This window comes from Diceros bicornis, chromosome 34 (genome assembly GCF_020826845.1).
Source record: "Diceros bicornis minor isolate mBicDic1 chromosome 34, mDicBic1.mat.cur, whole genome shotgun sequence".
NCBI classification, from domain to species: domain Eukaryota; kingdom Metazoa; phylum Chordata; class Mammalia; order Perissodactyla; family Rhinocerotidae; genus Diceros; species Diceros bicornis.
In genome coordinates, this window is record NC_080773.1 from 13,824,859 (window position 1) to 13,848,790 (window position 23,932).

The following is a 23,932-nucleotide window of genomic DNA, read 5'->3' on the forward strand; positions in this document are numbered from 1 at the left end:
AGTATTAGTATTAGTTTCTAGGGCTGCCTTAACAGAATGCCACACTGGGTGGCTTAAACAACAGAAATTTATTTCCTCCCAGTTCTGGAGGCTGGAAGGCCAAGATTAAGGTGCCGGCAGGTTTGGTCTCTCCTGAGGCCTCTCTCCTTGGCTTGCAGATGGCCGCCTTCTCACTGCATGCTTGCATGGCCTTTTCTCTGTGTGTGCATGCCCTCGGTGTCTCTTCCTCTTCTTATAAGGACCCAAGTCCTGTGGGATTAGGTCCCTGCCCTTATTATCTCATTTAATAACCTCCTTAAAGGCCCCATCTCCAAATTCAGTCACATTGGGGGTTAGGGCTTCAACATATGAATGGGGGGGCACACAATTCAGTCCATAAGAAGGTGATAAGGCAGGAGGTGAGCAGGGATCAGAACCGGATCATGAACAGCCTCGGGAAACATGTTTGAGGACATTCTTCTTCACCTCCCCCACCCCCAGAGGTCCCCCGGGGGATCAGCTCCACGAAGAGTCCCCTTTCTGTGCTTTACCATCCAGACAGGACTAAGCGCTGAGCACAGCTCCACAGACTTGTTTCCCAGGTTGCCTGGGTAACGGTGGACCCAGTGGGACTCATTAGAGAGAAGTTGCCTGGGGAGGAAACACAGCTGGGAGGGATGGATGCAAATTAGATACAAACGACCCGCCTATTTAGGATTCCTTCTTGGGGTCAGCTGCCCAGGGCTTCTGAAAAAGAGCCTAACCAGAAGAGGACAGTCCCTTAATCCCTGCATTCGACAAATCTGAGGGTCTAGTGCGCCAGGGACTGTTCTAGGCCCTGGGACTCTTGCACTGTTTACGTTCTAGGCCTGCACTGTCCAAAATGGTAGCCACCGGAACGCTCGGCTATTAAGCACTTGAAATGTGGCTAGTCCAAATTGAGACGTGCCGAAGTATAAAATGCACACCAGACTTCAAAGACTTAATATAAAATATCTCATTAATAATTTTTTTACTGAATGCATGCTGAAATGATAATATTTTGGATTAAATAAAATATGTTATTAAAATTAATTCCATCTCTTTTTACTTTTTTTTTAATGTGGCTCCTAGAAATTTTGAAATGACATATGTGACTTGCATTTGTGGCTCAATTCTATTTCTCTCGGACCAGGCTGTTCTCCAGGCTCCACCCGGAGACCCTCTCTGTTCAAGCTCATTCCCGTGGACACAACAGAGGGGACCTTAACTTGGATCGCCATTCATAAGGATTAGGGGATTTGAAGCAAATGCCTCTAGCTGACAATATCTGTTTTAAAATGAGCTGCCAGGACAGGAATAAATGGGAAAAGGAGGGAAAGAAAGAGGTGAGATTGCACACACTGGGGGAGACTGGAGAAGGACACAGAGACTCTGGTGCCTAAGAGCCAGTTTCCAACTTGCCCTCTGTGGTACGCAGAATAATAGCCCCCCACAGACGCCCATGCCCTAATCCCCAGAACCCGTCAATGGTATCTTCTGTGGCAAAAGGGACTTTGTGGGTGTGATTAAGGTAAGAATGTTGAAATGAGGAGTTAATCCTGGATGAGCCAGGTGGGCCCAATGTGATCACAAGGGTCCTTCTAAGTGAAAGAGGAGGGCAGGACAGTCAGAGAAGGAGACGTGAAGACGGAAGCAGAGGTTAGTGTGATGCCATTGCTGGCTTTGAAGACAGAAAAAGGGGCCATGAGCAAAGGATGCAGGTTGCCTCCAAAAGCTGGAAAAGGCAAGGAAGTAGATTCTCTTCTCAGCCTCCAGAAGGAATGCAACCCTGCAACACTTGATTTTAGCCCAGTGAGACCCGTTTCAAATTTCTGACCTCCTGAGCTATAAGATAATAAATTTACATTCTTGTAAGCCACTAAGTTTGTAATAATTTGTTACAACAGCCACAGGAAACTAATATACTCCATTGTCTGCCGGAATTCTCTTTGAGTCACATTCTTCACTAGCTGAGAGAGCTATTTCCTTCTAAGGTGTGTGGGGAAAGCCCTGGGTTGGGTCTTCAATTTGCCCTGTGGGTCTTTGGACAAATCCCTTTTCCTCTCTACTAAGGCTGGGGCAGAGGGAGGCTGGAAAAGCTGTGGGGACTTCTAGAGCAGAAGTGGCATATTTGTCTGCACCAGGTGTCAGCATGGATGTCATTACCAAAACCAGGACAAAACAAGTGCCAAAGAACCGGAGAGCTGTTCAGCATGCTAAGTCCTTTACATAAATCATCTCATTTAATTCTGAGAGCAGCCCCATGAGTCAGATAACTATTATTACCCCATTTTAAAGCTAGAGAAACCAAGGTCAGAGAGGTTGAGTGACTTGCCCAAAGTCACTAAGTCAGTAAAAATATGAGCCAAGACTCAAACCTTGGTTTACAGACTGCAGAGAGGCACCCTCTGCTGAGGGAAGAGATCACGACCAACAGAATGGATCCAGGGGGCTGGCCCGGTGGTGTAGTGGTTAAGTTTGTGCACTCCGCTTCAGTGACCCAGGTTTCACGGGTTTAGATCCCAGGTGCGGACCTACACACTGCTCATCAAGCCATGCTGTGGCAGTGTCCCACATACAAAACAGAATAAGAGGGCACAGATGTTAGCTCAGGGACAATCTTCCTCAAGCAAAAAGAAGATTGGCAACAGATGTTAGCTCAGGGCTGATCCCCCTCACCAAAAAAAAAAAAAGAATGGATCTGTAAGTTTCATTCATTGGTTCATCTCACAGCTAGTTGGGCCCCTGGGCTTAGCATTCAGGGGAGAGCGGTGAACAACTCAGGCCAGATTCTTGCAGCACAGAAGTCACATTCTATTAGAAGGATGCCAACAACTGAGAAATAAGCTGATTATGATGAGCATGATGATGACCATTCAGAGAGTGAGGTGAGAGGGAGTGCATGGGCCTGGGAGGCTGCTTTTTGTAGCAATATGTGCTTCTGAACCTGAGAGCCCTCTGCCCTCCAACGGGTGTCATGACCAAATTCATTGTGTTTCCTGTCTTTGTTTTCCTTGGTAATCCCCCCAAATACAAGCCCCTCTCATCATCTCAGGTCTTCTTGCCTCCATCATTCTCTCTGTTGTCTTTCATTCTACCCAACTCCTGCCTCCCTCCACTCTTCCCAAACTCTTCCACTGTGACCCTGTAAACCTCTCACTGAATGCTCCCTTCAATTCATAGCTTAACTAAAACCAGCTCCTTCCTCAAAGATAATCCCTACCATCCTAACTGAAAGTTCTCCATCCTCCACTCGCCAAACACCTCAAGGTCTGGAGGAGGAGAGGGGTAGTCTGGATGTGCTGTGGAAACCAACAAGCCCAAATCCTGATAGTTCACACAAACAAAAGTAGAGACTCACCTGTGCCCATGTCCAACGTGGGTCAGCTGGGCTCTGCTCCATGTCTTCATTCATGGATCCAGGCTCTTCATTCACAGGGCAGCATCTGAAACATTGCCGATCTCTGGCAAAGAGAAAAGAGACACGGACACCTACGAGCTGGCTCTTGAAGCTTCAGCTCAGAAGAGATGTACGTCACTTGTGTTCACATTTCATTGGCTAAAGCGAATCATAAGGCCAAACCTGACATCAATTGGGTATCTTTCAGGAGAGACAGCAAATACAATCTGCTATTCCTTGGCACCCCAATGCTGTTTATAGATATTGTCATTCCTTCTCCGTACTCTCATTTTTTTTTATTGAGGTCATAACAGCCTATAACATTGTGAAAGTTCAGTTGTACATTATTATTTGTCAGTCGCCATACAAATGTGCCCCTTTACCCCTTATGACTACCTCCCAACCCCCTTCCCCTCTGGTAACCACTACTCTGTTCTCTTTGTCCATGCGTTAGTTTATCTTCCACATACAAGTGAGATCATACGGTGTTTGTCTTTCTCTGTCTGGCTTATTTCGCTTAACGTAACACCCTCAAGGTCCATCCATGTTGTTGCAAATGGGACGATTTTGTCTTCTTTTATGGCTGTCCATACTCTTATTTTTTTTTAAAATCCTGCCTCCCCTTGACAGACCTCCTAGAGTGACATCTAGACCCTCTTCTCTTCTAGCTCCTCACAGTTTCCCGAGAAACCTGAGAGTCACACTTAGCCCTTCCCTCTCCCTCACCCCATTTCAGATCCTTTAGAATGTTCCAGAGGTTCTAAATCTCACTTCCCCCAGTCCCCACAGATGCTACCCTCTTCCAAGCCACGATCATCTCTCACCCGAACTACGACAACAGCGGCCTTCTGAGTCTCGCTCTACAGTTAATTCATGATCCACCCAACAACCAAGTAGTCACTACCCTGCTTAAACCAAGTAGGCGGACCATGTAGTCACTACCTTGCTTAAATCCTTCCGTGGTTTCCCACTGTCCTTTGGAGAAAGTCTAAAATCCTTACCCATTCCTAGAAAGCTCTTCCCAGCAGGCTTCTGCTTAGTGCCTCAGCCCCTGCCTCTGCCCCCGTCACCCCACAGTCTGGTCACATTGGGCTTCTTCTGGGTCGGGAATCCACACTTTAACTACTTTGGGGCTTTCACAACGTGGTTCTCCTTGCCTGGAACTCTCTCCCTCCCACTCTTCTTCACCCTTCAGGTCTCAACGTCCTCACTGGGGCCTTCAGATGTACTTGGTTCTTTCTGCGCATGTGCGCCCACAGCGCCCCCTACTACCCCTTCCGAAACACGCAACACTCCCGTCTGCGCATGCCCAGTGCCTCACCTGCTGACCCCGACTTGGAGCTGCATGAGGTTAGCGACCATCTCTTAGACTGCTACATGCCCAATACGGTGATCGTGCTCAGTACATATTTTTTCAGTAAGAATGACTTTGTCATACACGAAGGCTGGAAGAGGGAAATAATAAAGGTTAATAGACGCAACTATCCATGATTGAATTAGCCTCTTGATCAAGAGAGGCAGAAGAAGCTGGGACATTTGCAACACTTCTGAATCACTTAGTCCTAAACTCATGGAACATCATTCCCTTCCTGCATTTCCCTCTGTTTCCAGACCTCATAAATGCCTTCCTCACCCACGCCTATTGAAAGAAATCTGGTTTCATGCCCGAGAGAGAGCTTCTGTCCCTCCTCGCTCTCCCCAACTCCTGCTGTTCTCACCTCTCCTCCAGTCTCTCTTCTCAGCACATCCCACAGGTCCCCGAAACCAAGTCATCTGGAAAAGTCTGGAGCATCACCAAGATGTCGTGAGATTCGTTCCCAAGCAGAAGGACTTGAATGACACCCTGAAAAAAGAAACATAATGATGCGCGAGTGAGACACGTCCTCGGCCTGGGCTTGTTAAGTCTCTGCCAAACCAGGCTGTGCTCTGGGTGCGATGGGAACAGATCTGGAAAGGCCCCTGTGTCAAAGCATAGTTCCTCCCTCCAGGCTAAGATGGTGTCTGAAATTAGAGCATTGAAGACAGTATTAGTTTGCTAAGGCTGCCGGAACAAAGTACCACAGACAACGGCTTAAGCAACAACAGAAATTTATTTTCTCACAGTTCTGGAGGCGAGACCTCCAAGATCAACGTGTTGGTAGGTTTGGTTTCTTCCGAGGTCTCTCTCTTTGGCTTCAGACTGTTAACATAACTGGTTCAGTTTCTGTTTTTCTGACCAAACCCTGATCAGAAACGCTTTGCCTCCTGTAGCCATATGACTAATTTTTGGTCAGTGGGATATGAGCAGAAGTGAGGTGGGCAACTTTTGGGTCATGTCCTTAAAATGAAGCTAATTGTTCTATACTTCCAAGTTCTGTCTTCTCACAGACTGGAACATGGATTTGGTGGCAGTGGGACAGCTGCAACCATGTGAGTCAGGATGACTCTCAAAGCAGGGCAATAAGAAAGGGATCTGATGACCTCTTGGGGGGGCCACCTACCCACTCTGGAATGTTCTGTGAAATAAATGTCTTCGGAGGCATTGTGTTCTGGGCTCTCTTTGTTTTAGCTTAGTCCAAACCCTAGTGTAGATAGCTCTAAAAAACACAAAAAAGAAGCCCAAAAACTTAAATAATATAATACAAATAACTCAAGTTAAAAAATAGAACATAGGGGGCCAGCCCCACGGCTTAGCAGTTAAGTGCGCGCACTCCGCTACTGGCAGCCCGGGTTCCAATTCCAGGCGCGCACTGAGGCACCGATTCTCTGGCCATGCTGAGGCCGCGTCCCACATACAGCAACTAGAAGGATGTGCAACTATGACATACAACTATCTACTGGGGCTTGGGGGGGGGGAGGGAAGGAGGAGGATTGGCAATAGATGTTAGCTCAGAGCTGGTCTTCCTCAGCAAAAAGAGGAGGATTAGCATGGATGTTAGCTCAGGGCTGAACTTCCTCACAAAAAAATAAAATAAAATAATAAAAAAAAATAAAAAAATAAAGCATATAAAAAATAGAACATAAATAAATCCTTATAACTGAATGGCAATAAAAGCACTGCTGAAGCAGAGTTTCAAGGGTAATTCATTGCTTTGAACATTTTTATCAAAAAAGAAAGATTGATGGAGGGACTGACCCAGTGGTGTAGTGGTTTAAGTTTGCATGCTCTGCTTTGGCGGCCCAGGGTTCACAGTTTCAGATCCCCGGCACGGACCAACACACCGCTCATCAAGCCATGCTGTGGCGGCATCCCACCTACAAAATAGAGGAGGCTTGACACAGATGTTAGCTCAGGGCCAATCTTCCTCAGCAAAAATAGATTGGCAACAGATGTTAGCTCAGGGCTAACCTTCCTCACAAAAGAAAAAAAGAAAGATTGAAAACAAATGAAGGAAGCCTTAGCTTAAGAACTTAAATATGAAACAACAGAGAAAATCCAAACAACAAGAAGAAAAATATTTTAAGGCAGAAATCGAGAAAGTAGGAAAAAATAGGGAAGATCAACAAAAACCAAAAGTTGACTATTTGAAATTCTAATAAGTTAGAAATGCTTCAGACAAGACTGATGGAGAGAAAAAAGAAAGATGCAAAGAAAACATAATGCATAATGAAAAAGGGGAACTAACTACAGATATAAATTTTTTTAATAATAAAATTTTGAACTCTATAAACCAATACATTTTAAAACCTTGACAAAATGGACAAATTTCTGCAAGAATAGGAAATGCCAATACTGAAACGAGAAGAAACAGTAAACTGTGACTAGACCAGTAACCATTAAAGAACCCCAAATTTTAGTTAAAAGCAGCCCCAGAAGGTTTAACAAGGGAGTTCTATCACACTTTCAAGGAACAAATAATACCTGTCATATACAAATCATTAGAGAAAAAAAAAGAAAAGAAATTCATTTTATGAAGCTGACATATCCTTGATTCCTAAACCGAATAGGGACAATTTTGGAAAAGACTAGAGGTCCACTTTACTTTCTAAATGTATACACAATTCCTAAATAAAATATTAGATAAGCAAATATAATAATGTATTAAAAATAAAACATTATCTTGGGGCCAGCCCGGTGGCGCAGTGGTTAAGTGCACGCACTCTGCTTTGGCAGCCCAGGGTTCACAGGTTCGGATCCCGGGGCACAGACTGACACACCGTTTGTCAAGCCATGCTGTGGCAGCGTCCCATATAAAGTAGAGGAGGATGGGCACAGATGTTAGCTCAGGGCCAATCTTCCTCAGCAAAAAGAGGAGGATTGGCAATGGATGTTAGCTCAGGGCTAATCTTCCTCACATAAATAAATAAATAAATAAATAAATAAAACATCATCAAGTAGGTTTTAGTAAACACAAGAAAGTTAACAATGTAAGGCATATATTATGGTATAAAGGAGGAAAGTCACATGGTTGCCTCCATAGATTTAAAAAAACATTTGATAAAGTTTGACATCTGCTTGTGCTAAAAGCTCTCAGAAAATTAGGAACAGAACTTCCATAATTTGATAAGGACTATCTACCAAAAATCGACCACAAACGTCACACTTAACATAGAACCTTAAGCTCATTCCCTTTCAGATCAGGAAGAAGACACAGGTGGCCACCATCGCGACTACTGTTCAGTCCTGAGAGTCCTGGTCATTGAAATAAGTCATTACAAATATGTATATAAGGAATGGGAGGGAGGATGACAAAACCGTCATTCTTTGGATGTGACTTCGTATCCCATACAGAAACTCCAAACCATTAAAACTCAGCAAATCGGCCAAATAAAAGATCAAATTGGAAAAAAGGAATAGCATTCCTTTACATAATAGTAAATAACTAGAAATTCTAACAAAAAATAAGATTCCATTGAGAATAATAACAAAAGTTAGAAAAGTAGTCTGGGAGGCTGGCCCAGTGGCACAGCAGTTAAGTGCGTGCGCTTCGCTTCGGTGGCCCAGGGTTCGAAGGTTGGGATCCTGGGTGCGCAGTAATGCATCACTTGTCAAGCCATGCTGTGGTGGCATCCCATATAAAGTAGAGGAAGATGGGCACGGATGTTAGCCCAGGGCCAATCTTCCTCAGCAACAAGAGGAGGATTGGCGTCAGATGTTAGCTCAAGGCTGATCTTCCTCAAAAAAAAAAACACAAAACAAGTAATCTAGGAATTCACCTGTCAATCCACAAGACGTTTATGAAGAAAAAAATTTAATGTTATTAAAGGACATAAAAGAAATTTAACAATGGGGAGATGAACCATGTTCGTGAAGGCAACAATTTAGTATTATTAAGATGTCTCTTCTACCTAATTCAATGCAAGCCCAAATTCCAGAAAGATTTTTTTAGAAACACAATAAAAAGATTCAAAAATGCATACGGAAGAATCAAGACCCACAAATAGATAGGAATGGGAAAAAAAAAAGAAGAAGAAGAAGAAGAAAAATTTTCTGTATCAGATAAGACATACTAAAAAGCCAGAGTTCAAAAAAGAAAACAGGGCCGGCCCCATGGCCTAGTGGTTAAGTTCGGTGTACTCTGCTTTGGCAGCCTGGGTTCGGTTCCCAGGCACGGACCTACACCACTGGTTGGCGGCCATGTTGTGGCAGCAACCCACATACAAAATAGAGGAAGATTAACACAGATGTTAGCTTAGGGCAAATCTTCCTCAGCAACAAAAATAAAGAAAGAAAACAAAGGTAGTAGGCACATCAGAGACAAACTGATCAAAGGAACAGAACAGAGAGGCCAGAAAGAGACATTGGTACATAAAAGAACTTGGGATATTTCAGAATAAGTATCCTAATCAGAAGGGAAGCCATGGATTGTTAAAGAATAGTATTGGGAAAACTGGCACCTTATAAGGAGAAAAGTAACATTGGTTCCCTACCTCCCACCGTAATACACAGGTCAAATAAATGGAGTAGAGGCCTAAATATGAAAGATAAATCTAGAAACCTAGTATATCAGTTTCCCAGGGCTGCCAGAACAAAGTGCCACAAACTGGTTGGCTTAACCCAACAGAAATTTATTGTCTCACAGTTCTGGAGGCTAGAAGTGCAAAATCAAGGTGTCCGAGAGGCCATGCTCCCCCTGAAACCTGTAGGTGAATCTTTCCTCGCCTCTTCTTAGTTTTTCGTGGCTTGTTGGCAATCTTTGGAGTTCCTTGGCTTGCAGCTGCTAACTCCAATCTCAGTCTTTGTCATCACATGGCACTCTCCCTGTGTGTGCCTGTCTTCACATGGCTGTCTTCTTATAAGGACATCAGACATATTGGATTAGGGGCCCACTCTACTCCAGTATGACCTCATCTTAACTAATTACATCTGCAAGGACTCTACTTCCAAATCAGATCACATTCTGGCATACTGGGGGTGAGGATTTCAACACATCTTTTTGGAGGGACACAGTTCAACCCATAACAGCTGGTAGAAAAATGTAGAATGTCTTTATGACTTTGGAGTGAATAAAGATTCTTAAACCAGGCCGGCCTGGGGGCGCAAGCGGTTAAGTGTGCACGCTCCGCTGCAGTGGCCCGGGTTTCGCCAGTTCGGATCTCGGGCGCACACCGACGCACTGCTTGGCAAGCCATGCTGTGGCGGCGTCCCATATAAAGTAGAGGAATATGGGCATGGATGTTAGCCCAGGGCCAGTCTTCCTCAGCAAAAAAAGAGGAGGATTGGCAGATGTTAGCACAGGGCTGATCTTCCTCACACACACACAAAAAAAAGAATTTAAACCATATAGTGAAAATGAGATGGATTTGACTATATTAAAATTAAATATTTCTTCCAAACAAAGACATGATTGAAAAAGCTAACTAATGAGTGACAAACTGGGAAAAGATATTTTCAGCTTCAAAAAAAAAAGTTACTAATATCCAGAACATACAACAAAATCACGCAAATTTTTAAGAATAGGAAACCCAATAGAAAAAAAAAATGGGCAAAAGATATGAATAGGTAATTAACATAAAAGGATATCTAATGGCTAACAAGTCTAAAGAGATGCTCAACCTCATTCATAATCAGTTAGGAAATTACCACATGTTAGTTTAAATCTATCAGAGTGGCCAAAATTAGAAGGTCAGAGAGGGCCGGCCCCGTAGCTTAGTGGTTAAGTGTGCGTGCTCCGCTACCGGCGGCCCAGGTTCGGATCCTGGGCGAGCACCGACGCACCACTTCCCCAGCCATGCTGAGGCCACATCCCACATACAGCAACTAGAAGGATGTGCAACTATGACATACAACTATCTACTGGGGCTTTGAGGGGAAAAAAAGGAGGAGGATTGGCAATAGACGTTAGCTCAGAGCCAGTCTTCCTCAGCAAAAAGAGGAGGATTAGCACGGATGTTAGCTCAGGGCTGATCTTCCTCACACACAAAAAAAAGAAGGTCAGGGAGGAACTAGTACTAGTGAAGATGTGGAATTTGGAACTGTCATGCACCTCCAGTTGGTATAATTCAGTATGTAAATCCTATGATCCAGCAGTCCCAATTGTGGGTATATAATCCAGAGAAACTCTCACAGAAGTCCCAAAGGATACAAGTACAAGATTGTTGATTGAAGTACTGTTTATAGTAGCAAAGAATTCAAGGCAATGTGGGTCTTCATTAGTAGGTGAATAATTAAGGATGGTGAATTAATAAATTGGAGTGCTATGCAGCAATCAGAAGCAATGGACTAGGTGTACAAACAACATGGAATGCTCTTAAAACAATATTGAGCAAAAAAGGTAAAAACAGACATTTACTTTATATTTTTGTAAATTAAAAACATATGCATATATAAAGCACTATACATATTTTAGGAAGATGGGCATATCCAAGAAACATAAATTAAACACATTAGAAAATGTGTCTATGAGGTGGAGGAAGAAATAAAAGTGGGAATGGGGATATGGGGGAAAAACAAGAGAATAGCTTTATACAAACTATTGTTAATAGTGTGTCAGAAATGAAACAGTATGGTAAAATCAGCTCTCAGAAAAAAAAAAGAAGAATGAATGAATGGGAAAAGAAATACCAAGGAAATGTTAAGAGAAAGGAAGCATTAAAAGCAAAAGTCATTAGGAAGGACAACAAAGGATACTTCATACTCATAAAAGGAATAATTCACTGATGTCATATTAATATCATAAACCGCTATGCACCTAACAACATAATTTCAAAATATATAAAGCAAAAACTGATACAGCTAAAAGGAGAAATATGGACATATCCTCACACATAATAGGAGACTTTATTACACCTTCCAGAAGCCAACAGATCAAACAGAAAAAAAAATAGGTAAGGATATAGTAGATAAGAATTAGATAATAAAATTTTTTATTCAGACCTCTGATCCCAATAACTAGAATGCACATCCTTTAAAAACACATAGAGAACATTTCCAAAACAAAACAAAAAAAGCCACATACTAGGTCAAAAAGGAAATCTCAACAAATTCCTAAGAATTTATATCATTCATAATATGTTCATTGAATAAAATTAGAAATCAACTACCAAAAAAATCCATGTACCTAGATATTCAAAAATACATTTCTAAATAATTTGGGGGGTTGGGGCCGGCCCCGTGGCATAGCGGTTAAGTGCACACACTCCACTGTTGGTGGTCCGGGTTTGGATCCCAGGTGCTCACTCCCCACTTGTCAGGCCATGCTGTCGCGGCGTTCCATATAAAGTGGAGGAAGATAGGCACAGATGTTAGCCCAGGGCCAGTCTTCCTCATCAAAAAAAAAAAAAACAGAGGAGGATTGGCATGGATGTTAGCTCAGCACTGATCTTCCATACAAAATAATAATAATAATAATTTGGGGGTTAAAGGAAATTGAAATTACATTTTTTTGGGAACTGAATGACAATGAAAGTACCACATATCAAAACCTGGAGTATACAGAATAACAAAATAAACACTAATACAAAAAAAAATAATAAGTCAATAATTATAGCAGAAATTAATGAAATAAAATAACCCCCCTCTCCAAAAAAAATAGTAGAAGACATTATCAGTAAAACAAAAAGCTGGGGCTTCTTTAAAGACCAATCAAACTATAAAATATTTAGCAAGTCTGATCCGGAAAAATAAGAGAGGGAACAAATAAATATCAAGAAAGCCAAAGAAATATAACTTCAGATACAAATAAGTCATAAGAAATAATATACATAAAGTATGTCAATGAATCTGAAATCCTAGATGAAATAGATATTGTTCTAGGCAAATATAAATTACAAAAATTTATTCCAGGAGAAAGTAATACATCTGAATAAACCAATATCCACAGAAGAAGTTGAAATCATAGTCAAAGACCTACCAAAAAGACACCAAACATGGGGCCGGCCCCATGGTTTAGTGGTTAAGTGCGCGCGCTCCGCTGCTAGCGGCCCGGGTTCGGATCCCGGGCTGCACCAATGCACCGCTTGTCCGGCTATGTTGAGGCCGTGTCCCACATACAGCAACTAGAAGGATGTGCAGCTATGACATACAACTATCCACTGGGGCTTTGGGGAAATTAATTAATTAATTAAAAAAAAAAGACACCAAGCATGGATGATCTTCATCCAGTCAAGTTCTACCAAATGTTCAAAGAACAGATAACTCCAATATTTCACAAACCACTCCAGAGTGCAGAAAAAGGGAGATGGGTTCCCCAAATCATTGAATAGGGTTAGCCTTTCCCTAACCCCAAAACTGGGCTAAGATAGCACCAGAAAGCAAGCCATGGGCCAATTCCATTTATGAAAACAAATAAAAAACAGCTCTAAAGAAAATATTATTAAACCAAATCCAGAAATAGCGAAAGGGAGGAGGACAGTTCAACATTTACAGATTAGGGCAGAAAAACCATCTGATCACATCAACAAATGCATAAAAAGCATGTGATAAAATTCAACACCTGCTTTCTAAAGGAAAACCTCTTAAGGGCTGGCCTGGTGGCGTAGTGGTTAAGTTCACCAGCTCCACTTTGACCCAGGGTTCACTGGTTGGGTGTGGACCTACATACTGCTCTTCAAGCCATGCTGTGGTGGCATCCCATATACAAAGTAGAGGCAGATTGGCACAGATGTTAGCTCAGGGACAATCTCCCTCAAGCAAAAAAAAAAAACAAAAACAAAAAACCTCTTAGCAAATTAGGAATAGAATTTGATAAAGGATTTCTACTAGATATCTACTGAAAACATCACACTTAATGGTGAAACCTTGGGGTCATTCCTTTAAAAGTCTAGAACAAGACAAGGATGGTCCAGTATCACCACTATCATTCAACATTGTAGTGGAACTCTTACCCAAATGGGGAGGGCATGAGAAATGACTAAATTGTCGTTTTTTTTGCCAACAGCAGGATCATCTAGCTAGAAAAGTATGGAGAATTATCTGTCAAGCTATTCTAGAACAAGTAACAGTGAGTTCAACAAGGTAGCCAGATCCAAGATCAGCATTAAAAACACAACAGCAGTAACTGATTAGAAAAAAATAACAAAATCCCAGCCATAAATAAATGAGTAAAATCAGTAAAGTTCCAGTGAGTGAGCCAAAGAAACTGTGTACAAGATATCCCAGGAGAAAATATACCTAGGTCCAAGGATGGAAGACTCAATACTACAAAGTCATAAATTCTCCACAAATTAATAACTTATTCATTAGAATCCCAATCAAAATCCCAAAGATTTTTTATGGCATTGACAAGTTCCACCCCACTCCCCATTCCCATTTGTTTAGAACCAAGCCAGGTCCCTTTTCTTACCCAAGTCTAGACATCTGCTTAAAGTCCACCTGTTCTGCTGCCCATCTGCTTTTCTGGCTTAAACAGCCCCATGAGGGGCTGGCCCTGTGGCTTAGCGGTTAAGTGCGCGCTCTGCTACTGGTGGCCCGGGTTCGGATCCCGGGCGCGCACCTACGCACCGCTTCTCCAGCCATGCTGAGGCCGCGTCCCACATGCAGCAACTAGAAGGATGTGCAGCTATGACATACAACTATCTGCTGGGGCTTTGGGGGAAAAAAAGGAGGAGGATTGGCAATAGATGTTAGCTCAGAGCTGGTCTTCCTCAACAAAAAGAGGAGGATTAGCACGGATGTTAGCTCAGGGCTGATCTTCCTCAAAAAAACAAAAAACAAAAAACAAAAAACACCCCATGAGCAATTGGTAAACAGAATAATGTCAGCATAACACAAGCATGTTGGTTAATATGCAATTTTCTCCAGGAAGTGAATGTTTTGAAGCAATCAGGGGCAAGCTTTTTCACAGTTAAAGGGACAGCCTTAGGAATAAAAGAAGATCTTAAGGAAAAAAGCTGCAAATGTACAGAAGTGTCTTCCTCTAGATCCACAGTGGCTGGTTTAGTCGCTTCAAAGACCACAACACTTGCTACAATGTTACATATGTGGCAAAGCTGTGAATGCAGATGAAGAAACCGCAAAGATATTTTGTCACATTAAAATAGATTAATGAAGAAGACCACCTTCTATCAGATTTTTAATTTTGATGAAAATGGTCTCCATTAGAAGTTATCTCCAGACCAGCATCTTCAAGGAGGAAGCACAAGCGCCAGCCTTTAAGATTGCAAAGAAGGGACTGAAGATGTTGCTGAGCGCAATGCCTGAAAAACTGTGCTAGTATTTCTTTTTTTTTGTGAGGAAGATCAGCCCTGAGCTAACATCCATGCCAACCCTCCTCTTTTTGCTGAGGAAGACCGGCACTGAGCTAACATGTATTGCCAATCCTCCTCCTTTTTTTCCCCCTTTTCTCCTCAAATCTCCAGTAGATAGTTGTATGTCACAGCTGCACATCCTTCTAGTTGCTGTATGTGGGACGTGGCATCAGCATGGCCGGAGAATCGGTGCGTCAGGGCGCGCCCGGGGCTAAGCCACGGGGCCAGGCCGGCCCCTTGTGCTAGTATTTCTATTAGAATCATTATTGGTTTTGTAATGCTCTGATTTTGCCTACATTTTGAGCAATCTGTCCCTAATTCTATTTTTCCCACAAAGTCTTGTTATTTTTAGTGCACTGTTTTGCAGAACTCCCGTTTTTTCAGGAATGCATGTATCAGGTTATAGCATAAACACCTATACTCAGAATGAGGTGGGGCCTCTCTCTTCCACCAAGCATTCTTGACAGGTCCTGAGTTTCCCTTAGAGAGATCCAGGAGATCAGGCACCCACTTACCCCTGCGAGTGGAACAACTTCTGAGGAGCTTGTGTAGCAGTTCTCTGGAGTTTGGGCACCCGAGTCCATCACAGGTCCCCTCTTCTCTCCTGCCTCCAGACCCTCAGACCACTCAGGCGAGGCCAAGTGAAAAGACCAGAATTTTGCCGCTTACAAGCTTACAGATCCTGAGCAAGTCACCGAACCTCTGCAGGACTCAGTTTCCTCGTTCTTTAAATGTTTTAAAAAATCACGGTGGTTGTTTTTAATTTAAAAATCTGCCTTTGATTCTTGCTTTGCCATTTATAATTCGACCTTGGACAGTGACTTGGGGCCTTTGCGAGGATTTAATGATTCCACATGAGCAAGCACTTAGCACAAGATGCACAGTAAGCCCCAATAAATTGAAGTTCCTATTCTGGGAGGCGGCGGATTCTCGAGGGTACCCAAAGCTGGTGGGGGAAAGCAGAAGTGGCTGTGATTTCCCCAGGGACAGTAAACACATCCTCCCGGCCTCGTCTACCCTGCAGAGGCCTCGTCATCAGCCTGACCCCCTAGCTTGCTGGAGCCACCAACCGGCTCCCCGAAGCCCGCGGCTTGGGGACTGCCTCCCGCAGCGCCCGCGCGAGAACAGACTACATTTCCCGGCGTGCACCTCGGGTCGGGGCCCCCAGGGGCCGTCCCGCCGCAGGGACCTCGTCCGGCCGCATTAGAGGCTCAGGGGAGTAACCATCGTTCACGCAGCTTCTACTACTCGCTTTGTGAAACGCGTCCGTTACGGTCAACCCCACCTTGGGCCGCGGCCCCTACAGGGTCTGTGAGGGACGCTTGGCCCCCTCCTCCAGGCGTCCTGCCCAGTGGATCCCAGGGAGGGTCCGAGACCAGTCTTGTCTCCCCTGGAGGATTCCTTCGGCCCCGCGGGGTCCCCACTGCGGCCTGACGCTGGCAGCGGGGCTCTGGGGGCTCGGGGGCTTGGGACGAGCCTCGAGGCCGTGCAGCCGGAGACTACAACTCCCAGGCGGCACCGCGGCGGCGGCGGCGGCAGCGGCGGGCACGTCACTCAGGCACCGCCGGCGGCCCCGGGCAGCGGCGCGGGCGGGGGCAGGGGCTGGGGCCGACCGGGAGGCGGGTGCTGAGGATGGGGGCCGCCTGGCCGCCCTGCGCGTGAGGAGGCCGAGGGGCGCGCCACCCCGTCCTGGGGCGGGCGCCCCCCGGGCCCCGCTACCTCCGCCCCGCCCGGCGGTCGTGGCCCGGGATGCGGAGCCGGGGGCCGCCGGTGGAGCTGCGCGGGGTGAGAGGCGCGGGGAAGGGGGCTGCCTGCTTCCCTCGCCCTCGTCCCCCACCGGCGGGCCCCGGCAGGAATTCGGGAGCCGCGCGGCCAGGCCTTCTTAGCGCCCTGACATTTGGGGGCGACTGGTGAACCCGCCGCCCTACCCCCACCCAGCCCCACCTGGACAGCTGAATCAGAGGGAACGACCCTGCCCTTTTAAAGAGGCTTTTTCTTGCTCCTGCGGAGGCCCCCCCCAGCCATGGCCCCCAGGAGCCCCCTAGGACCCGCAGGGACTTCCCTCCATCCTGGCCGCCGGGGCCCGCCCTCTGCATCCCGCGGGCAGCCTGTGTGAAGCGGCCTCCCGCAGCCCCCGGCCCCTCCCCCATGGAGGAGGAGGTGGGGGGGGGCGGCCAAGGAGTGGGGCACGACCCCCGCGGGGCCCGTCTGGACCGCGGTGTTCGACTACGAGGCGGCGGGCGACGAGGAGCTGACCCTGCGGAGGGGCGACCGCGTCCAGGTGCTGTCCCAGGACTGGGCCGTGTCCGGCGACGAAGGCTGGTGGACCGGGCAGCTACCCAGCGGCCGCGTGGGCGTCTTCCCCAGCAACTACGTGGCCCCCGGCCCCCCCGCCGCGCCCGCGGGCCTCCAGCTGCCCCAAGAGATCCCCTTCCACGAGCTGCAGCTAGAGGAGATCATCGGTGTTGGGGGCTTTGGCAAGGTCTATCGGGCCCTATGGCGTGGCGAGGAGGTGGCTGTCAAGGCCGCCCGACTGGACCCTGAGCGGGACCCAGCAGTGACAGCAGAGCAGGTGCGCCAGGAGGCCCGGCTCTTCGGAGCCCTGCAGCACCCCAACATCATTGCCCTCCGAGGCGCCTGCCTCAGCCCCCCACACCTCTGCCTGGTGATGGAGTATGCCAGGGGGGGCGCGCTGAGCAGGGTGCTGGCGGGTCGCCGGGTGCCCCCTCACGTGCTGGTCAACTGGGCTGTGCAGGTGGCCCGGGGCATGAACTACCTACACAATGATGCCCCTGTGCCCATCATCCACCGGGACCTCAAGTCCATCAACAGTAAGTGGTGTCATCCCCCCAAAACTTGCTTCCGCAGAACCTTGTGAGGCCAAGCCTAGGTGATGGGAAATAGGGACACCAGATGACACTGCCTGGGGCAAGTAGGGGCAGCAGAATGCCTTCAGGGCCGGGTGGAAAAAGGAGGCTCAGAAAGGTTGAAGGACTACTGACTACTTGCCTTCCAGGCTGCAGAGTCACAGCAGCCCAGTAAATAAGTATATGCATGAACGCTGTGACAGGCCCTGCGTTCCCTGCCATGAACAGGACAGATGCAGTGCCCGCCCTCATGGCGCTCACTGTCCACGCATGACGCCAGAGTCCACCAGGCGGGGACAGAAAGAACCTAGCCCAGAGTCAGGGTTTCTCAACCTCGGCACTATTGACTTTTGGGGCCGGATGATCGTAGGGGGCTGTCCTATGCATTGTAGTTTGTTTAGCAGCATCCTTGGCCTCTACCCACTAGATGCCAGTAGTGTTCCCCACCTGCCACCGCCAGTTATGACAACCAAAAATGTCCCCAGACATTGGCAAATGTCCCCTAGGGGGCAAAATCGCCCCCAGTTAAGAACCACTTCCTGGAGTCCTTCTAGGCCTCTGCCCCAGCTGGCCGAGGCAAACTGGAAAAGAGGAGGGAGGAGGAAAAGGGATGTGGCTTACGTAAAAGCTTCCAGGCTGCCCGGCCTATCCCAGCCTCTCAAGAGTTGATTGGTTGGTTGAATGGGGACTGGGGCCAGGTGGAAGGGAGTGTTCCCCAGGACGCACAGCTAGATCAAGGAGCTTCTCATGATGTCAGCAAATATTAATTGAGCACCTATTTAATAGGAGCCCAACAGGGACCAAGGCAGCCGTGGTTTCTGCCCTTCTGGTGCCCACAAACTAGAGATTTCATTCATTCCCCAGATATTTCCAGAGCGCCTGTTGTGTGCCAGACCCTGTCCTGAGCCCAGAGGGATTCAGCAGGCGGAAATCCTACCTTCTGGCTCTCCCATCCTTCCTCTGCCCCATCTTACTCCCTTTCATTTCTGTGTTTGTGTCTTCATTCTTTCGTTTGGTATTTCCCGGGCCAGCTCATGTGCTAAGCAAGGAGGATCAACAGTGAATGAGGCTAGCATGATGTTCCCTGCCCTCTCATGAAATGTGAGCGTTTTCTCTTTGCCCTCAACCCTCACGTCTCATCCATTTCTGGTTCCTGTCAATTCTACGTCTTGAAATTTGTTTGAATCCATCCCACTATTTTTAGGTTTGTTGCTGTGCCTCCCCCCCCCCCCACCAATTGCCAGCCCCTAGACAGAGGGGTGAGTCCTCCTTACCTTCCAGGCCTGCCACTCATGCACACAGCTGCCAGGTGACCCCGTTGGGCCAAGCCCTGTGCCAGGGTTGGGAATTGAGCAAGACAGACACAGACGGTCCCTGCCTTCGTGGATGCTCGTGCTCGAACTCCCCTGAAGTGCTGGGCGGATGGAGGCGGGACTGCCAGCAGCTCCCCTTGAAGGCTAGGGCCCCTTCTCAGTCCTTCCCTCACCCCCGCTGAGTCACAGCCTGCAGGTGGTGGATGAGGACACGCCCCCAAGTTTTTCTGTCGCCAGTGCCGCCTGGACGAAGGGTTCTTGGGGCTCTTTTGGCCAAGGCTTCCTGCTCGGGCAATGGGACTGCTCCATGCCTGCGACAGAGGACACAGGGCCTCCACGTTCATCCTTCCCCAAGGGGCTCCACATCTGACGTCACTCATTCACTGGTTAATTCAACCAGTAATTCTTAAGCAGAAGTCAGTGTGCTAGGCACTGTCCTGGGCTCTGGGATTACAGAGTGAACAAGGCAAGATTCCTCCCTTGTGGAAGTTATAGTCTAGTGGACAGAAATAGATGATGCGTATTTAGATAGACAACAAAGTTTCAGAGTACCAGGGACTTGGAAGGAAATAAAGCAGATCGAGGATGGGGCAGAGGAGCTCTTAGATTAGATGGTCAGGGAAGGCAACATTAGAGCAGAGAACTCAGCAAAGAGGACTAGCCTTACAAAGGGCTGGGCAGAGCCAAGGTCCTGAGGCAGGAATGAGCAGGCCTTGTTGGAGACACAGCCAGGAGACCAGAGGGGTGGGTAGAGCGGGAGTGAGGCAGAGGTGGAAGGAGATGAGGTCGGAAAGGTAGGCAGGGGCCAGCTCATCTTGGGGTCCATGGAGAGGACTTGGGGTATTTTGTTCAATGTAGTGGAAGCCATTGGAGGGTTTTAAGCAGGTGGTGACATGATCAGATACATACCTTTACAGGGCATTGATTTAGGCCCAGCCTGGGAGATGCAGAAATAAAGTGTAAGACCATAGGGTGTTCCTTCTGTCACAGGATCACTCCACTCCACAAACAGGAGAGGGGGGCACCCAAGAAAGGAGGAGTTCTGGGACATGGAGTCACAGGCTAGAGAGTCACGGGAGGCTTCCAGGAGGAGGCGGCATTTGAGTCAGTTTTTAAAGAATGGACGAGAATACCACTAAGTGACCTTGGGCAACGTACTGATCTCTCTAACCCTCTGTTTCTTCGTCCGCCAAAGGGGCATGATAGTGGAATTATTGTTCTATGTTATTGTTATTGTTGTGACTGGAGAAGTAGCCAAGAATGGTCAAGGATGAAGGTGGAGAAATGAGGGACGATTATGACGATGTAGCACACTAACAATAGCTAAGGCTTTTAAAGGGCCTGCTGTTGCCTCAGGCAGTAGATCTTCCCTACAACCCTATAAGGTAAATACTCTTATCCTCTCCAGTTAACAGAGGAGAAATCTTAGTGTTAAGAGAAATAAAGTAAATTATACAAGGTTATGAAGCTAATAAGTGGCAGAGCTGGGATTCAACCCCAGGCAGGACGCCCCACACTTCGGGGCCCCTGTTGGATAGAAGGTGGTGGAATATCGTAGCAGTTAAGAGACTGGGCTCTGACGACAGATCTGGGTCAGGGCTACGCCCCACCAGTTTCTAGCTGTGTGATCATGGCCAGGTGATGTCATCTCTGAGCCTCAGTTTACTAGTCAATAAAATGGGTTGCTTGCTAGTTAATTCATGTAAAAGGCTCAGCACAGTGCCTGGCATAAAATAGTGCCTGACAAACATGAGCCATGATTATTATTGTTGTTACGGATAACCCCAGGTAGCAGGTAAGTTGGAACTACTCAATATGCTTGGGGGATATATCAGTGAGATATATTAGTCATTTGTCGCAATGCTGCTGTGTAACAAACCACCCCCAAAACTTGGTGGCTTACAGCCCCAATCATTTATTAGTGCTCATGGATTTGCTGGCCAGCTGGAGGGTAAACCAATTTAGGCTGGGCTCAGCTGGAGGGGCTTTGCTCCAGGCATCTCCTATCTTCCTTGGACAGCAGGCTCGCCGAGGCACGTTCTCATGGTGACGGCAGAAACGCAGAGGGCAAGCAGATATGTGAGGCCTCTTAAGGCCTAGGTTTGAAACTGGTGCTCTCACTTCTGCCTCATTCTATTGGCCACAGCCAGTCATATGGGCAAGCCAGAGTAAAGATGGGGACATACACTGCCTCTTTAGTGGCAAGAACTGTGAAGTCCCATGGCAAAGAGTGTGACACGGATGGGGCTGGCCTGGTGGCATAGTGGTTAAGTTCACGTGCTCTGCTTTGGCGGCCCAGGGTTTGCAGGTTCGGATCCTGGGCGTGGACCTACGCACCACTTATCAAGCCACGCTGTGGCAGCGTCCCGTATAAAGTAGAGGAAGATGGGCGTGGATGTTAGCTCAGGGCTAATCTTCCTCACCAAAAAGAGGAAGATTGGCAACGGATGTTAGCTCAGGGCCAATCTTCCTCACCAAAAAGTGTGACATGGAAAGGAGTAGAATGGGGGCACAGAAGGCAGTATACCACAGTGGGTGACAGAGACAAGGGAAACCACGTCCATCTCCTCTGCTCCTGATTTGTAGTTCCCACGTCTGGGGTGGTTGGGAATTCAAGGAGAACCAAGCCCTTGGCCATTGACCTTTCACTGAGCCCCCCAGAGCTCAGTGTCGGGAGGGCAGGGGACCCAGGGGAAGCTCCCGACCCCCTCCTGGGAACCTGGGGCCTGGGAGGGTTCATGGTATTCCAAGCCAGGAAAGGGGCCACTGCAGAGGCGGGCGGCTGGGGGTTGGGGAGAGAACAGTAGGAGGTTCCAGCCGAGGCCAGGACACTCGGGTCTGCAGCCCAACAGGTCTGGGGTGACCCACCCACCTTTCTTCCCACCCCACAGTCCTTATTCTGGAGGCCATCGAGAACCACAACCTCGCAGACACGGTGCTCAAGATCACAGACTTCGGCCTCGCCCGCGAGTGGCACAAGACCACCAAAATGAGCGCCGCGGGGACTTACGCCTGGATGGCTCCGGAGGTCATCCGTCTCTCCCTCTTCTCCAAAAGCAGTGACGTCTGGAGGTGCTGACGGTGGGGCCGGGGAGGCCTCCTGGGAATGGGGGAGGGAGGGAGTGAGGGCAGAGGGGAGGGACAGTCTCCCACTGAAGCCAGGATCCAGGCCTGGCAAAGGGGCCGCCGGCGAGGTCAGACCGTCAGAAAGGCGCCAAAGCGGGTGTCCGCTCTGCCAGTGGAAGTGGATTCCAGTAAAAATCCCAGAGGCGTAGAGATAGGATGTGAACACTAAAGGCCCCTCGGACACCAGTACACTGTCCCCGCTTGTCACACAGGAAATTGAGGCCTTTGGAGGCAACCATTCATTCATTCATTCATTCTTCCATCCATCCATCCACTGCTCTGGGTGCTGGGGATACAGCAGTAAATAAAAATAGATGGACATATTTTCTGCCTGCAGAGATAGTACATAAATAAATAAATACACAAGAAGCTGAAAAAAAGCTATTTTCAAGTTAAGAAAATTGTGAAATAATTTTTATCAATCCACCAGAGAAAGCATTAGATAGTGTTAGAGCCAGGCGGTGGATGGGAAGCACTCTGAGGGCTGGGGGACAGCGTTGGGAAGGTTTTTCTGAGAGGTGGCACTTGGGCTGTTGTGACACTGAGTTCCGAATGGCTGGGAGGAGTCAGCCAGGCAGAGTTTGGGGGACGAAGCTTCCCAGGCAGGGGGCACAGCTCCCACGAAGGAGGCACTGAGGTGAGAGCGAGCTCGGCATGTTCCAGAAACAGCTGCGAGGCCCGTGTGGCGGGAGCCGAGCAGGCAGGGAGGAGAGTGGCAGGAAATGAGGTAGGAGCGAGCTAGAGGGTGCAGGGGGAGAGCCCTCCGAGGCGTCTATGAGGGACATGATCTGATTTTGCGATGCAGGGGCTCCCTCGGCTGATGGATCACAGGGGACAGGAGGGCGGGAGGCCAGCGAGGAGGTTGTTACCATTGCCAGCGCGACTTGATGGTGGCGGCAGAAAGTCTTCAACCCGGGGCCTTTTCCTGGGGAGGAGCCAGCCCAGGCCAGTCCCCAGCTGAGGCTCCAGGTGCACCGGGCAGCAAAGTCCTGGCTGTTGGGCAGACAGATCGGACAGGAAGTCTCAACTAGAGCAGCACAGCCCTTTGGGGGAAGTTCTGACTGGCTTCACATCAGACATTCATTTATGGTCCCAAATGTTTAGTGGAGCCATATTTCAGCAGCAGGAACAGGAAACTCAAAAACAAGACAGAAGTATTTGCTCTCATGTAAAGCGAGAACTGATACGGTGCCCCTAGCATTCCCCTAACCCTAATTCAGGGTCTTATGTCAGGGTTCCTTAACGGGGGTGTCATTGACACTGGGCAGGATAATTCTTCCTTGTGTGGTACTGTCTTGGACTTTTCGGGACACTAAGTATGCATGGTTCTCAGCCACCAAATGTCAGTAGCACTATTGTGACAATCGAACATCCCCACAGGTTTCCAGGGATGTGTATTGGGGCCGGGGGGTGGCAAGGGATCATGCCATCTCCAGTTGAAAGCCACTGTTATTTTCTTCCACCTTGTGTGGGCTCCATCCCCAAGTTCACTTCATCATCCAGAATGGCTGCTTGAGCTCCAGCTTTTACATCCACATTCCAACCAGTAGGAAGGAGAAAAGAGGACAGAGGCACCCTTTCCCTTTAAGGACACCTTCTGGAAGTTAGTTGCACACGAC

The 23,932-nt window shown here is 47.7% G+C and overlaps 1 protein-coding gene across 1 annotated transcript in view; it reads left to right on the forward strand.

Annotated features, from left to right (window-relative positions):
* Positions 1 to 3,369: 3,369 nt before the first annotated feature.
* The window catches only part of MAP3K10 (mitogen-activated protein kinase kinase kinase 10), a 29,299-nt gene continuing 8,736 nt past the window's right edge, over positions 3,370 to 23,932 (forward strand). The window contains exons 1-7 of the mRNA XM_058531068.1: positions 3,370 to 3,382; positions 4,190 to 4,318; positions 4,596 to 4,789; positions 5,143 to 5,204; positions 16,347 to 16,883; positions 17,126 to 17,838; positions 22,079 to 22,259. Coding sequence (XP_058387051.1) covers positions 3,370 to 3,382; positions 4,190 to 4,318; positions 4,596 to 4,789; positions 5,143 to 5,204; positions 16,347 to 16,883; positions 17,126 to 17,838; positions 22,079 to 22,259 — 1,829 coding nt within the window. The remainder of the gene's footprint in view (positions 3,383 to 4,189; positions 4,319 to 4,595; positions 4,790 to 5,142; positions 5,205 to 16,346; positions 16,884 to 17,125; positions 17,839 to 22,078; positions 22,260 to 23,932) is intronic.